At 29.7% G+C, this 16,807-nt stretch overlaps 1 protein-coding gene across 1 annotated transcript; it reads right to left on the reverse strand.

The window, feature by feature from the left end:
• Positions 1-3,695: 3,695 nt before the first annotated feature.
• On the reverse strand, positions 3,696-4,387 carry LOC124939277 (WD-40 repeat-containing protein MSI5-like). Its single transcript, XM_047479767.1, has 4 exons — positions 4,382-4,387; positions 4,207-4,283; positions 3,918-4,029; positions 3,696-3,776 (listed from the first exon to the last, which is right to left on the reverse strand). Exons 1-4 carry the CDS (start codon positions 4,385-4,387, stop codon positions 3,696-3,698), a joined length of 276 nt encoding a protein of 91 aa, XP_047335723.1.
• Between the last annotated feature and the right edge of the window lie 12,420 nt (positions 4,388-16,807).

Below are 16,807 nucleotides of genomic sequence, written 5' to 3' on the forward strand. Positions count from 1 at the left end.
AGAAGTAGAGCGCCCTCGTCTTGCTTATACTGGAAAGCTTCTAGCACTAGCTAATTTTTTTTTGGCAGGAATACCATTTTTTAGTCGACTAATAATTCTATATAATTTGTATCTAATATTTGGTATAAAATTGTAAATAGTGCCCTAATTTTAATTTTTAATTTATATTATACCCTTTATTAATATTATATATAACTTATTATTATATAAATATTTTAACTACATTTTATTTTATTTAATATTATTATTATATATAATTACTTTTAATATATATTTTTTTAAATAATTCAACATTTTAATTAAAAAAATATTTATTTAATTTAAAACGATAACTTTATAACTATTATTGTATATATTTACTTATTATAAATAATATTGTTTATTTTATACATTAATTTTATTTTAAGATTATTTTATTACAATTATTAATAATATTTAAATTAAATAAATATAATTTACAGTTTATATTATAATTTTTTTATAATTTAATTATAATTATATTAATTATTAAATAATAAAAGTACACTAATTTATAATAATAAACAATGTTATTTCTTATACAAGTAAATATCGAAAATAATAATAATAATAATTATAAATTTATATTTATACAACTTATACTAAATTCTTATATTATTTATATACCAAACATAAAATTATAAACCATATACAACTTATATTACTAAATTCTTATATTATTTATATACCAAACATAAAATTATAAACCATATACAACTTATATTATTTATTATAATTCATATCAAACATCAATAACATATTCAACTTATACTACCCTATACAATTTATATACTATTACAATTTATACTTATATACAATTTATACCTTATATAATTTGTACCACGTACAAAATGTTATTCTAAGATAATCTCTATATATTAAGCCAACAATTATTTTATTTTTTAAAAAGTGACATAATTAGAGACGGTTTAATTAACGTTGCGTTGATATTGACCCAAAATATATTATATTAATGGCTAAATAGCGACAGAGTAAAGCGTCACTATACCTCATATAATCGCCGCTAAATATCAATAACGACAGTAATCAGACCTGTTGTCATTGCTTAATTTATTATTTAGAAACTAATATTTTGACCGAATCAGTTTTGAAAATCGTAAAAAATAGTTAAAGTTATTTTTTTTTCTGATATAAAATATGTGATTGAAATAAAAAAAAAATGTGAAAAGTGGATAAATTGTAATATAATAATAAAAAAACTAATGTGGATAACAATTAGGTCTTTTTATTTTCTCTATTTTTTTTTCGTCGTCAAATGTTATCATTTTCAATTTTCTTCTATGTAAATTCATTCGCTCTCATTTTTCAATTTTTCGTTTATACATACGGTTGGTGAAGCTCGATGCTTGAAGCGTGCACTAGTAAAAAAACACCAATGATATGTACTTACCACCTCACCAATCGGTATAGACCAATAACAATTGGATGTAGACCAATTTCTTTTAATCGGCATAAGCTCTCTTGGTGGTACCTTATTAGGTTACGCCGATTTGTTGATGACCAATTAGTGAAGGGAAGTAGCGATTGGTTTATTAACCAATCGTTAAAGCCTTGTGGGGGAAGTAGTGATTGGTTTATTAACCAATTATTAAATGTTTTGGGGAAATAGCGATTGATTTATTAAGCAATCGTTAAAGCCTTGTGGGGGAAGTAGCGATTGGTGAATAAACCAATCACTAAAGGCTTGTGACAAAGATTGGTTAATAAACCAATTAGTAATACCTATATAAAAAATATTTAATTTAGTAATATTAAAATACCTAATAAAAAATCAAAAATTAAACCATAACCATAATTAAACCATAAACCAAACCCTGAATTGAACCAAAATCCTAACCAATGTTATTAAACAAACACACAATCAAAGTATTACACCAACTTGAACTAAAATTATAACAAAAGAAGTTCTTAACACAAACACATAATCAAAGTACTACACCAACATTTGAAATTGAACCAAAATCATAAGAAAGTTCTTAATTCACGTCTTCCTTAGAATCATCGTCGCCTTGTTGTTGGGGCTGCACAGGTGGAATTGCTGTGGATGACCCTTGACCCGATGATTGACCGCAAATATTAGTAAATTGTGCAAAGAATCTAGGATCTATTGATCCACCGCTAACATAAACTATGTCATAAGATGTATCATCTCGACTCTCTCCATCCTTATCCTCCCTTCCATTTCAGCCTTCTACATCCTTATCCTCTCTTCCATTTCAGTCTTCAACCTATTTTCCATATCGGCCATCTCTACGTCCTTATGGGCCCTCATCATCTCTTTGCATTGTCATAGTGTCTCGACATAGTTTTTTTGGACAATGTTGGTTCTCGAACTTTTAAGTTTATTTGAATTGTTTATTGAATTGATAAGGATTTTTTCGGGAAGATCTCGATTAAATTTATGCATGAGAAATGATGTATGAACTTTTGTTATAATGCCAATGGGTTAGAAACCATTCTAACATTTAGATATTGTGATTTGTGATTTCAAAGCAAATCGTAATGTCCGCATTTGTAACCAGAAAGTTATATCATAATGGGAAATGATATATGAACTTCTTTTATTATCCAAAGAACTTGGTGCAATCTTCATTGGTTCTTCATGTTTTATCTGTGGGATTTTGCTCTAACCTATAATCTGGCTCTTAATTTTGGTAAGATTATTTAACTAAGAGGATTTTTTTACTTAAAGTTATATTTGATGGATCTTAGATGTCTATCCTCAATGGAGTTATTGGATCCTTGTTTATCAATGTTGGTGATGAATTTACAACATGTTATCAATAATATCTAAAATGTTGAAAAATAGGGGTAGTCTAGTTTTGATTATTGAACTCTCACTTTTGAGCGTCTTCATTAAATGGTGTTAAACCGTTTTTTTCAAAATAAGTAAAAAAAAATCGTTGAAAAATCATCTTTAACAATTATTTTTCTATGCAAAATTTTCAAATTATTTTAGTAAAATAATTCGTCAAACTATCTTATCCAAATTGTTGGAAATCATGTGGTCAATAATATGTTTATATAATTGGTGGGTCTATGTTGTTTGTCCTTCAATAAATTGAAGACGACCCACATCTTCATTTCATTGTATGGTAGTTGCCGACATTTGAAGTGCTTTTAGGGGAAGGATAGATCTATCATTCAATAATAGCTATATTAGCTGTTAGTTCCCTTATGCACTACAACAAATGAGACATTCGCTGACGCTTAAAAAGACTTTTGCCGACGTTTAAAAGCGTCGCAAAAGATTTTACCGACGCTTAAACTTGTGTCGCCAAAAGCAGGGTCGTTGTAGGTTCCAGCGACGCTTAAATAAGCGTTGGTAAAATTAAAATAAGCGTCGCCAATACCATATATTTTGAATTAATTTTTAGCCCATTATTTTTTCCGTTTTTTTTTTGATTTTTTTTATTCGGTTTATAGTTTTTTGTCCAGATTTTCTTTACTGCTTTCATGCAATTATATTATATTTTTTTACAGTAATTATTTATATATTTTAATAATTATTTTTAAATTTAAACAAAAATTCTAAATAAATAAAAAATACTAATACAAAGTTTTTAATCAAAAATATAAAAACCATTAAATACATTCTAAAGTTGTGTCTATTCATTCATTGCATATACACAATCTATAATTTGATAGATTAAGCTTTAGACCTTTTCAATATCCCACAAGTTCAGAATATTGTCTTCTAATGAACTGCCAAAAACAGATGACATGTCTGAAGACCACTGAAAAAAACAATAATAATAAATCATTGAAACAATTGTCAGAAGCTATTGTAAAAATCAACCTACAATTAATTTATTATCAGAAGCTATTGTTCAACCGATAAATCAAAAAAAAATAATAACTGATCATATATTGCAAACCTGTACACAAAGAACAACAGCATCATGACCTTCAAATACATGAACAGGTGATCCAACCCCTCCAAACTTAAGATTTCGACGGTCAAACATGCGTATAGAATAATCAACCGATCTGTTGAATACCATGCAAATTAAATAAAACTCGGAATCAAAAACTATAGAAAATACCCAGCAACACATCAATGAAGTTACACCCTCATGTACAGAAAGTAGAAATGTGTATATGAATTCGCGTTAACTTAACTTCTAATAGATTCACTGAAAAATCACATAATGGCAAGGAAATTACATACCTGTCAGAATAAAATTAACATTGTGTGGATTCCAACCAACACAATGAAGGTCAGTATCGTGAGCTTTCTCAACCTGCAGAAGGGACAAGTGAATGCCATTGATAGATCAGGACTGTAGGCAAAAGTTGAACTGGTAATAATGTTGCATGTAAGGATTTAGGGATCTTAAACCCGCATCTTCCTTTTTAGCAAGGCAAGAAACAAAATGAAATTACTGTAGACTATAAAATAGGGTTCCAAATAAGTCATCCTCTTTGAGCAAAGAGGGGATTTTTTCCAACAAAAATGGTACGCGGTCACATTAAGTAGAAAACAGGAATTCGGATGGTTATTTTTAACTTGAATAGCTTTATAGGGGGTCATTCTTTTTTCCTCAGTGATTCGTATAATTGACTAGCAGCATCCATGACAATTCATTTAATACAAACATGAACTCTTATATATTATTTATAATCTAACATGTTATTACACTTATATATTAGATGTTATCAATAGTTATAATCATCAAAATAAATATTGTATATATCATGTATTGATGGATAATTTTGCAAAAGGTTGGGTAATCTTTGTGTTTGCACCTTGCAAGATGATAAGAATAAAATATCATTTATATTTTTTTCTTTTCATATTTGAGTATATGCGTATTTTATAATAAATGCTTATGGTTTTGCTCCTTTATTACCATAATATGAAATGAGTAAATAATGTGATGAAGAAAAAGATAAACTTTTGATATCTTCGCTTTCAACTGAAATCTACAATTAGATTTAATTCACAAAAGAAGATCCTAAAAAATAGTTGCCTCAGTTTTCAGAAGTACTAAGTCTGGATCCAAAGCATAATATACTTTATTGAGGCAGTACCTAGTAGATTTTATTGTCCCAATCATGTAGTAATAATCATAATCACTTCTAAGAAAAACTTGAAATTATTAAGTTCGTGAAGTGAATTACAACAAAATATACCTTTATAGAAGGACTAGAACCAGACCTTGCATCCCATAATATCAGACAGGAATCTTCACCAACGCTACAGAATTCCTGCCCACTTTAGTACAAAAGAGAGTCAGACAAAACAATATTAATAGCTATATATACGACAGAAGAAAAAGGCAAGCAACCAGGATGATAAAATTTACTCAGTGCTACACGGGAATATCCTGACAAATATATAATAATATAGATGATCCATAATAACAATTTTATGACTAGAAACAAAAAAAAAAATGCATAACAATAGTGCTCTACATTTGCTAAATTTCTAGATTTCACTAGGCTAGACTTTCATTATGAACTGGAGTTTGGGAAGGCAGTTCCTATTGCAGAAAGCGTGATCTATACTTTTGTGAGAGTAATGATCTTGATAACAAGTGTAGGAACTATAAAACAAGATTTTGATAATTCTCCAGTTCACAACCTTTTTCTGCTGACATTTTTAAAGTAGTGGACTTAATGTTCATAGATATTGTAACACAAGTTCACATGTAAAGTTACTGATCTCTATAAAACGAGCAAGAATATTTAGAGAGAAATGTAAAAAATCAGAAAGAATAAACATGTATAGTCCTTGTATGTTCAAGAACAACAAAAAAACCCTAGATCAATGGTCTTGATAGTAGATACTACTCTTCCTACCTTGATGGGCAAAACTGCACATCTTCCACAGTATCATCATGCCCTTGGTATGTACCTCGAGGACCAAGATTAGGGCCATCGACAAATCTCTCAGCAACCTTTGAGTTGCTTTTGGAGCTAGAACCAACAGATCCTTGAAACTTAGAAGATGCCCTTGGTAAATAGAGAATACACATGCCCCATAACTAAACGACATTTATCTGAATTTAAAAGAACAAAACAGAGTACTATTGGAGCATGGATGGGTGAGAACAAATTCTCCTCTAAACATAAGCCCCATAACTTTCCAATCCAAGAACAAATTATCTTATGATTAAAAGGGTCTGTCATCATAAAATTTGGATTCATTTCTTGTCGCAAATATTCACTTGGGGGTTCGCTACAACTAAAAAGGGATAACTGAATGATATTTATCTGCATTTAAAAGAACAAAACAGAGTACTATTAGAGCATGGATGGGTGAGAACAAATTCTACATAAGTCCCATAACTTTCCAATCCAAGAACAAATTATCTTATGATTAAAAGGGTTAGTCATCATAAAATTTGGATTCATTTTTTGTCGCAAATATTCACTTGGGGGTTCGCTACAACTAAAAAGGTATAAAGCCTAAAGGAAAAAGGCCTCTTATTCCTTGTAAAAAATTCAAAAAAGTTAAAGAAAAAAGTATCAACATTTCTAGCTGATATACCAAAAACTGTTTAATGAATAAACAATTGCATAACCACATCTCCTCACATTTAACTTCCACCAAATTTTGTTTCATTTATAAGGGTAGACAATAAATTCTTAAAAGAAAAGCACAATTCATGATTCTGAAGATTGTAAGAAAAAATAAATACCTCATAATAATGAAATCCCTCTTGACAAGAACTGTGTGGTTGTTCTCCCATAAACAGTGCATATATGCAACAAATGTTGACTTAGAGCAAGAATAAATTAGACATGGGATTAAGAAGATGATAAAAAAATGCATTTTACAGACCAAATAAATACTTGAAGGTAATGGAAAGACTCGGAGAGTGATCAACACTTCATCCATCAGCAACAATTCACACTAAATTCCTACCAACTTCAACTAAACTTAGTCAGAAACCACTTTCAACTCCCTGTCCCATCACCTGGATTGTTTAAAAATAAATAACGGTGAAATCGTGCATTAGGATGAATGTATAGGCGATTTTATTAAAATCTCTAAACCAGCTGAGCAAGGAAAGTTCAAACACGAAATCTCATTGATTGAAGTATTTTATCAAACATGTGGATGGAACAACAGAAAGTAACAACTAATCAAACTGATAGTCGTCCAAATTGAAAGAAACATAAATCAATCTCGACTTAAAACCAAAACGTTAAAGCTAGATCGAATTGCTCTAAAACAACAGTTATAATCGACCCACCAAATTTCTCAATAAACTCGCTATGATTCATTACACGTTTATAGCTATTTTTTACAACTTAACAAGAAATATGACGAAATGCAGGGTAAACCCCTTATGCCTCTCTTCAAATCGATCTTCAACCAGTAGCGGAGAAGAGGACTAGTAGCATACGAAGAGTCAGCTTCGGTCTGTCCTTTTCCGCCCATCGCCAAATTAGGAGTCAACTATTTCTCTTGTTCTTGGTGTTGGATTTCGTCGCTGCTCAAGATATTCATCTTCTTCGCAAGAGCCTCCGCCAAGCATCTTCTTCGCAAGAGCCTCCGCCAAGCATCTTCTTCGCAAACCTCCGCCGCCAAGCATTTCTAAAGAGAGAGAAACAAACCAAAATAGTTGAATTAGGTTATATTCAAGTATCTATATATTTAGTTTCATAAAAAATCTAAAATATTAATTTAATATAAAATATAATATAATATCTTATTTATATTTAGTTATATATATTTTTTATTTTAATTAAATTTAAATTATAATTAATTAAAAGACATAAAATTGGCTATATTATAAAATATTAATAATTAAATTTTAATATTAATAAAGTTTAAAATAAAATTTATTTATAAAAAAATAAAATAATAAAATAAAATATTTATAAAGTTAAAAATATTAAAATTTTAAGTGACTAAATTATAAGGTTGTCAACCAATATATATAAAAAAAAACAAAATTAAATAAAATAAAATAATTGAATTAGGTTAATTCAAATATCTATATATTTAGTTTCATAAAAAATCTAAAATATTAATTTAATATAATATAATATAATATCTAATTTATATTTAGTTTATATGTTTTTTATTTAATTTAATTAAATTTAAATAATAATTAATTAAAAGACATAAGGTTAGTTATGTTATAAAAAATTAATAATTAAATTTTAATATAAATAAAGTTTTAAATAAAATTTATTTATAAAAAATTAAAATAATGAAATAAAATATTTATAAAGTTAAAAATATTAAGATTTTAAGTGAATAAATTATAAGGTCGTAATATATAAAAAAATAATAATAATAATAAAGGTTGTTAGTATATATTTTAAAGGTTAGCAAAACCTTTTTATTCTCTTGACTTTTACCCACGCTTAATATGCTGGGCATATAAGCGTTGCGTTGTCGAAACTATATTTTGTTGTAATGATGGACTAGTGTGACAAATTTGATAAAGTACACCCTAGTTTAATTTGTCATATATTTTTTCTTTTATTTTTTTCAAGTTTTTTCCATTTTTATCAAGCTTATTCTAACTATAATTTTTAGATCTGTTCCTACTTTAGAGTATTAATCATATCCATTATGTTATGTTGAGAACCATTGTTACATGTTGGGAAATATAGATTGAGACGGGTTAGATTGACAGATTTAAGACAATGAGACTATATCTCTATTATTTTTTTGTGAATAATTTGGTTGTAGAGAAATTATTAAATTGTCAACAATCTCAATCCCATCTCAATCCCGCTACAGATCTTTCAGAAGTCTGGATATTGACATTAAATCAGATTCAATTTATAAACTAACATATTGGGTCGTAATCTAATTATTTTAAAAATCTTCGCAGACATTAATTTTTATTTATTCATTTGATTTCTCTCTGCCTTATATTTAAAAAAAAAAATTATGAAGTAAAAATAATTTTGATCAAAATAGTTAAAAAGTTAATTTTTTTTATCAAACATTCTTTTTTTTATTATATTATTATTATTTTGACTAAAAACAAATGTAAAAATATGTTTCCAAACTAGTCCACTTATCCAAATTGTTGCAAATGTGGACAATAATTTCTTAATATATTATTATTAGTTGATAATAAATATTAGTATCCAATTAATTATCAAATTTTATACTTTTTACTATTACTAATAAACCCAACAAGACAATTCATCGGTAAATAGTCTTACTTTAAAAAAATTATGATTAATTCTCGTAATGGTTGGAGAGCCCTTAATCAACTAATTAGCCTTTATTTTTTCTCCAATCACCTTTGAAAAACAGCTGTTCTTATTCAAAGGTAAAAACGATCAAATCAGGTTTTCTAATTCTCAGTCACTTTGATCTTAACTACAGGTCTCTTATGATATCCCTGGACAACGGTACCCAAAAAGAAGTTCCACTAAGCAGTGTAGTGTTTGGTATGGGTTAATTGAAAATTTAACACTATTAGTATATTATAACAATAATGTTTTAATATGGTGTTTGTTAAGATTTTACTATTGGTATACATTTATACGAGTGCATAAGTCTTGAGAGGCGAGTACTACACGAGTTCGTAAGTCAAGAACGGAACGAGCGAGCCTGGTCGGAGAAGTAGAGCGCCCTCGTCTTGCTTATACTGGAAAGCTTCTAGCACTAGCTAATTTTTTTTTGGCAGGAATACCATTTTTTAGTCGACTAATAATTCTATATAATTTGTATCTAATATTTGGTATAAAATTGTAAATAGTGCCCTAATTTTAATTTTTAATTTATATTATACCCTTTATTAATATTATATATAACTTATTATTATATAAATATTTTAACTACATTTTATTTTATTTAATATTATTATTATATATAATTACTTTTAATATATATTTTTTTAAATAATTCAACATTTTAATTAAAAAAATATTTATTTAATTTAAAACGATAACTTTATAACTATTATTGTATATATTTACTTATTATAAATAATATTGTTTATTTTATACATTAATTTTATTTTAAGATTATTTTATTACAATTATTAATAATATTTAAATTAAATAAATATAATTTACAGTTTATATTATAATTTTTTTATAATTTAATTATAATTATATTAATTATTAAATAATAAAAGTACACTAATTTATAATAATAAACAATGTTATTTCTTATATAAGTAAATATAAAAAATAATAATAATAATAATTATAAATTTATATTTATACAACTTATACTAAATTCTTATATTATTTATATACCAAACATAAAATTATAAACCATATACAACTTATATTACTAAATTCTTATATTATTTATATACCAAACATAAAATTATAAACCATATACAACTTATATTATTTATTATAATTCATATCAAACATCAATAACATATTCAACTTATACTACCCTATACAATTTATATACTATTACAATTTATACTTATATACAATTTATACCTTATATATTTGTACCACGTACAAAATGTTATTCTAAGATAATCTCTATATATTAAGCCAACAATTATTTTTTTTTTTAAAAAGTGACATAATTAGAGACGGTTTAATTAACGTTGCGTTGATATTGACTCAAAATATATTATATTAATGGCTAAATAGCGACAGAGTAAAGCGTCACTATACCTCATATAATCGCCGCTAAATATCAATAACGACAGTAATCAGACCTGTTGTCATTGCTTAATTTATTATTTAGAAACTAATATTTTGACCGAATCAGTTTTGAAAATCGTAAAAAATAGTTAAAGTTATTTTTTTTTCTGATATAAAATATGTGATTGAAATAAAAAAAAAATGTGAAAAGTGGATAAATTGTAATATAATAATAAAAAAACTAATGTGGATAACAATTAGGTCTTTTTATTTTCTCTATTTTTTTTTCGTCGTCAAATGTTATCATTTTCAATTTTCTTCTATGTAAATTCATTCGCTCTCATTTTTCAATTCTTCGTTTATACATACGGTTGGTGAAGCTCGATGCTTGAAGCGTGCACTAGTAAAAAAACACCAATGATATGTACTTACCACCTCACCAATCGGTATAGACCAATAACAATTGGATGTAGACCAATTTCTTTTAATCGGCATAAGCTCTCTTGGTGGTACCTTATTAGGTTACGCCGATTTGTTGATGACCAATTAGTGAAGGGAAGTAGCGATTGGTTTATTAACCAATCGTTAAAGCCTTGTGGGGGAAGTAGTGATTGGTTTATTAACCAATTATTAAATGTTTTGGGGAAATAGCGATTGATTTATTAAGCAATCGTTAAAGCCTTGTGGGGGAAGTAGCGATTGGTGAATAAACCAATCACTAAAGGCTTGTGACAAAGATTGGTTAATAAACCAATTAGTAATACCTATATAAAAAATATTTAATTTAGTAATATTAAAATACCTAATAAAAAATCAAAAATTAAACCATAACCATAATTAAACCATAAACCAAACCCTGAATTGAACCAAAATCCTAACCAATGTTATTAAACAAACACACAATCAAAGTATTACACCAACTTGAACTAAAATTATAACAAAAGAAGTTCTTAACACAAACACATAATCAAAGTACTACACCAACATTTGAAATTGAACCAAAATCATAAGAAAGTTCTTAATTCACGTCTTCCCTAGAATCATCGTCGCCTTGTTGTTGGGGCTGCACAAGTGGAATTGCTGTGGATGACCCTTGACCCGATGATTGACCGCAAATATTAGTAAATTGTGCAAAGAATCTAGGATCTATTAATCCACCGCTAACATAAACTATGTCATAAGATGTATCATCTCGACTCTCTCCATCCTTATCCTCCCTTCCATTTCAGCCTTCTACATCCTTATCCTCTCTTCCATTTCAGTCTTCAACCTATTTTCCATATCGGCCATCTCTACGTCCTTATGGGCCCTCATCATCTCTTTGCATTGTCATAGTGTCTCGACATAGTTTTTTTGGACAATGTTGGTTCTCGAACTTGGGAAGCTAAAAGATGATTCATATTGACCTCGTCTATCACTTTTTAACACCTTGATCTTTTTATCAAGATTGTTTTCAACTTTATTTTTTATAGAGAGTGAATTACTCTATAGCTTCATATTTACTTTTAAGAATATACACATAACAATATTTTGTGTTATCATCAATAAAATTAATGAAATATTTGCCTCCACTACATGTTGTTGTTCCATTTAAATCACACATATCAGTATGAATTAAATCAATTGGTCTATTATTTCTTTCAATGTTTCAAAAGAATGATCTCGTTAATTTTGGTTCAACATAAATTTTACACATGTGTTTCTTCTTTATTTCGAATGTAGGTATACTCTTCAGTTTTATTAATCGATGCATCGAATAATAATTAATATAACCTAGACTACTATGCCATAAAATGAAATACTCCAACAAGTAAATAGAAGAATTATTCTTTTCATTCATATTTGGCTTAATTGTCATTACATTGAGCTTAAATAGCCCATCAACAATATAACCTCTACCCACAAACATTCCACATTTGGATAAAATAATTTTATCCGACTCAATCACAATTCTAAAACCATGCTTACTTAATAGAGAACCGGATAATATTTTTCTCTAGATCTCCAAAACATACAACATTATTCAAAATTAAGTTTTTTTCCTTAAGACAACCTTAACACCACTTTTCCATCTCCTTATATGTCAGAAGTGGTAGAATTCTCCATGAATAACTTTCCACAATTCTTCTTTTCTTTAAGTTTTGCAAATACTTCTTTGTTGGAGAAAACATGTCTTGTAGCTCTTGTGTCAATCAACCATTCTGTTGGGTCAAATTATTTTGACTAAGGGTCAAATTATGTTGACTAACGGTATTTTGATGATGAACATATATAAAACTTAAATAAGAATGAAACTAAGTCGTCTAATTGTTTTTGTGCATGTGCATCAAAACGTGCTAAGTTAGACTTAGTTTGAATCAGGTTCATTAGACGTGTTGGTTATTAGACATACGTAGTTATACGTGCAGTCTAATAGGTACGTAGTTAGACGTACAGTCAAATAGACATAGTTAGACGTGCAGTCTAACATATACGTAGTTAGACGTGCAGTCTAACAAAGACGTAGTTAGATGTACAGTCTAACAAACGTAGTTAAACGTGCAGTCTAACAGACGTAGTTAGACGTGCAGTCTAACAGACGTAGTTAGACGTGTAGTTTAATAGATACGTAATTATACGTGCAGTCTAACATATACGTAGTTAGACGTGCAGTCTAACAGATGTAGTTAGACGTGTAGTCTAACAGATACGTAGTTAGACGTGCAGTCTAACAGATACGTAGTTAGATGTGCAGTCTAACAGATACGTAATTAAACGTACAGTCAAACAGATACTAAGTTAGACGTACAGTCTAACAAACGTCGTTAAACATGTGGTCTAACAGATACGTAGTTAGACGTGCAGTCTAACAGATACGTAGTTAGATGTGCAGTCTAACAGATACGTAGTTAGACGTGTAGTCTAACAGACGTACTTAGACGTACAGTCTAACAGATACGTAGTTAGACGTGTAGTCTAACAAATACGTAGTTAAACGTGCAGTTTAACAGACGTAGTTAGACATGCAGTCTAACATATGAAAGTTAGACGCAGGGAGTCTAACTCCTTTAGACTAGCCTGAAGGGAAATGTAGTTAGACGTGTCGTCTAACTCTATTAGACTTGGTGGTCTAATGGATCCTGATATTAGACGAGGGCATCTAACTTCATTAGACTTGGTAGTCTAATGGAGCACGTCTAATGCCTCGCTTCAGTATTTGCTTGAAGTTAGCATCCGTCTACCCACGATCAACTAGTTGTACTCTACTTCTGCTCCACTAATCCGTGTAGATCATTACGACATCTAGTTGCATACAATGAATGAATGTCACGTAAGCAAATATTCTTATCACTACTTGTTTTTACAAGACAATTCTAGAAGAATATTCGGCGCACTACCAGATTGGTACAGCCACGATCTTTGTGCATAGTGTATATTGTACCTGTGTACTATGGAGGTTGTCTAATGGGTACTTATTATGTGTCAATGCAGGAGATTCGACTGTTGATACCTATTCTCTATTTAAAGATCTTCAAGGACAACGGACAAAAAATATAATCAATCGATCAATCTGCTGGACTTACAATCAATCTCTCGAATTGCACACTTGTTTACTTACTGAGTTTGTACATTAAGAGAGAGAGAATCAAAATCATGTCTAGCTGAGTTATATTCTTAAACCTTTTGTAAGTTGAACAGAGTTTGTTCTGTTCAACAGTTAGCTAGCACTAAAACTGTATTTGATTCAAAGAAAAGTATAGTGAATCCTTCCGGTGTTTGGAAGAAGGGGTGACGTAGGAGAGTTTTTCTCCGATCATCCATAAACAACTCTTTGTGTCTTTTTCATTCAGTCCTTCATTCTTTCAGTCGTTCTTAGCGTTAAACCCATGCAAACGTTTCCGCACTTGAATCGCTTCAAGAGTTTGCAAAGGTTTGTGAAGAATAGAAAGTGATATTAATCCCTAACAGGATTTTTATCAAACTGTTTTCCAGAAGTTGTCATCAATAGTTAGACCCTTATCTCTATTGGTGCCACCAATCCTTTCAATTGGTATCAGAGCCCTGTTTTCTATTCTCAAGCTTCAAGAACCTGAATTAATCGATCAACATGAACATATTCTACGAGATCAAATCCTGATCCTTTCCTAAAGATATTTAGGAGAAGTTGATTCAGATCTATGGTTGTAACATTCAAACTAAGAAGAACCAGAAAGATTAGAAAGTTTTCATGTGTGCTGAAAATAAGTCTAAATGGGCCGATAGTGACTTAGAGGACTCTCCTATTAAAAAGGATACATAAGTCGTCACATGCTTGATGGCAGATGATCAATCCAAGGTAAATGATCGTTCCCCACAATAATTTACCAACAATGAGTTAACTATTGCACTCAATGACATGGCCATTGAGTACAAGAAGTTATCAGATTCCTTTTATGAAATGAAAGAAAAGTATGAGACCAATATTTCTTCTTCACACAAAAATTCTAAATCAAATGTTTTTGAAAAGAAAGTGGTTGAGATCTCATCTGAGAATGAGATGCTCAGGGAATAAATTCAAACTCTTTCTTCTGAAAACAAAAGGTTAAACTATGTTGTTAGTGCTTGGACAAGGTCTGGAGAAGCTATCAAATATCAAATTAGTCTGTTGAAACCTGCTGGATCCAAATCCGGTTTAGAATTTGATAACAATGACCCAAACCATCCCAGCAAAAAGTTAAAATAAGCAACTGACAAGCTTAAGACAATATGTTTTGTCAAAGGGAGTTTAACTGACATTGAACCTGATTCAATTCATGAAGAGTTATATTTGAAGAATGAAATAACTTATGTTTTACCGACTGTTAGCTGGCTGAAAAATAAGTTAGATGCATCCAGCAAGTCTGGCAATCTAAAACCTGACTCAAAGTCAAGGAGTTTTAAAAGAAAATCATCTACAAAAGCTAAGGGATCAGATGCTAGCAGGAAGACATCTGCTATGTCAAAATCATACGCATTAACACAACACAAAATGGGAAATCCATCAAAATAACTCAAATATGGATTCCTAAGGGACTGATTGATCGAGGACCCATGTGAATGTGGGTACCAAAGTTTGTAAATATTTTCTTGTGTAGGTGATACAGGGAAGCTGTAGGAAGAAAGCATGGAGCATACTCTTCTGAGTGTACATTTTAGAAGATCAACAATAGCCCTTGCCATTCCTAAGGACTAAGTGTTTTATGTTTTAAGAACATCTTTGGTCCTAAGGACCTCAAAACATTTATCTATTCATTTTGTACATACATAAATTGAGAAGGAAAATTTATTGCGAAAATAAAGATGCACGCAGACAAAATTCTTTAATCGGTCTATTAGACGAGGGTCGTCTAAGAAGAAAAAGCATGTACTTAGACTTATTTTTACTTACACACTCTATACATCTAAGTCAATGTGTCTTGGTTAATAACCTGTGCGGTTAGACGCTAACATCTAATAGACGCTTAGACGTTTATAAGACAAGAGCAATTGGATGCTCACGTCTAACCAAACACATTTCTAATACGTGTTGTTCATGCGTAATTAGACGTCGACGTCTAATAGACGTGAGACATCTATAAGGCACGTAATTAGACGTCTGCGTCAAATAGACTCATGCGTCTAATAGACGTTTAGATCTCATAGATTGTAAAAGTAAGAAAAATGTCTAACTACGTGTATATTAGACTGATCAAGGACAACTGTCCCACATGCCGTGTCATCTAATTTTCCCGCTCAAACATAAAAATAGTCATCTTCAAATAACATGAAGACACATGTCTTTCAAGTTAAGATAGAATGACTTATATACCCCCAAAATTAATTATGACTCTATGGGAAAAGACGTCTAATATTAATTAATGGGTCCTACTCTTAGAAAAAGTGACAGTTAAGCCATGCGACTCTTGGAAATCTATTTAAGGACATCTTGCATGTGATGGAAAAGTTTTTCACTCTCAAATCTCTCAAGAACCATAGATTTCTCCAAATTTCTCTCTAAAAACCCTTGTTCATCTTGTGTCTGTTCATCTTCTCTCAAAATGGGCAACAAAAGGATTACCCTCGAACATTGTACTTTGCAGGTAGACTTTCCCTCTGTGTATTTTGTCGATCAACAAGAGGTGGTCGATACGTTCAGATATCTAGAGTATTCTGGCCTCGGGAAGTATCTCGGTGGACCATTCATATTCTACGAGAAGGAAGTCCGGGAGTTCTTTGAATCGGCAACTAT

The sequence above is a fragment of the Impatiens glandulifera genome, chromosome 1, assembly GCF_907164915.1.
Source record: "Impatiens glandulifera chromosome 1, dImpGla2.1, whole genome shotgun sequence".
NCBI lineage: Eukaryota > Viridiplantae > Streptophyta > Magnoliopsida > Ericales > Balsaminaceae > Impatiens > Impatiens glandulifera.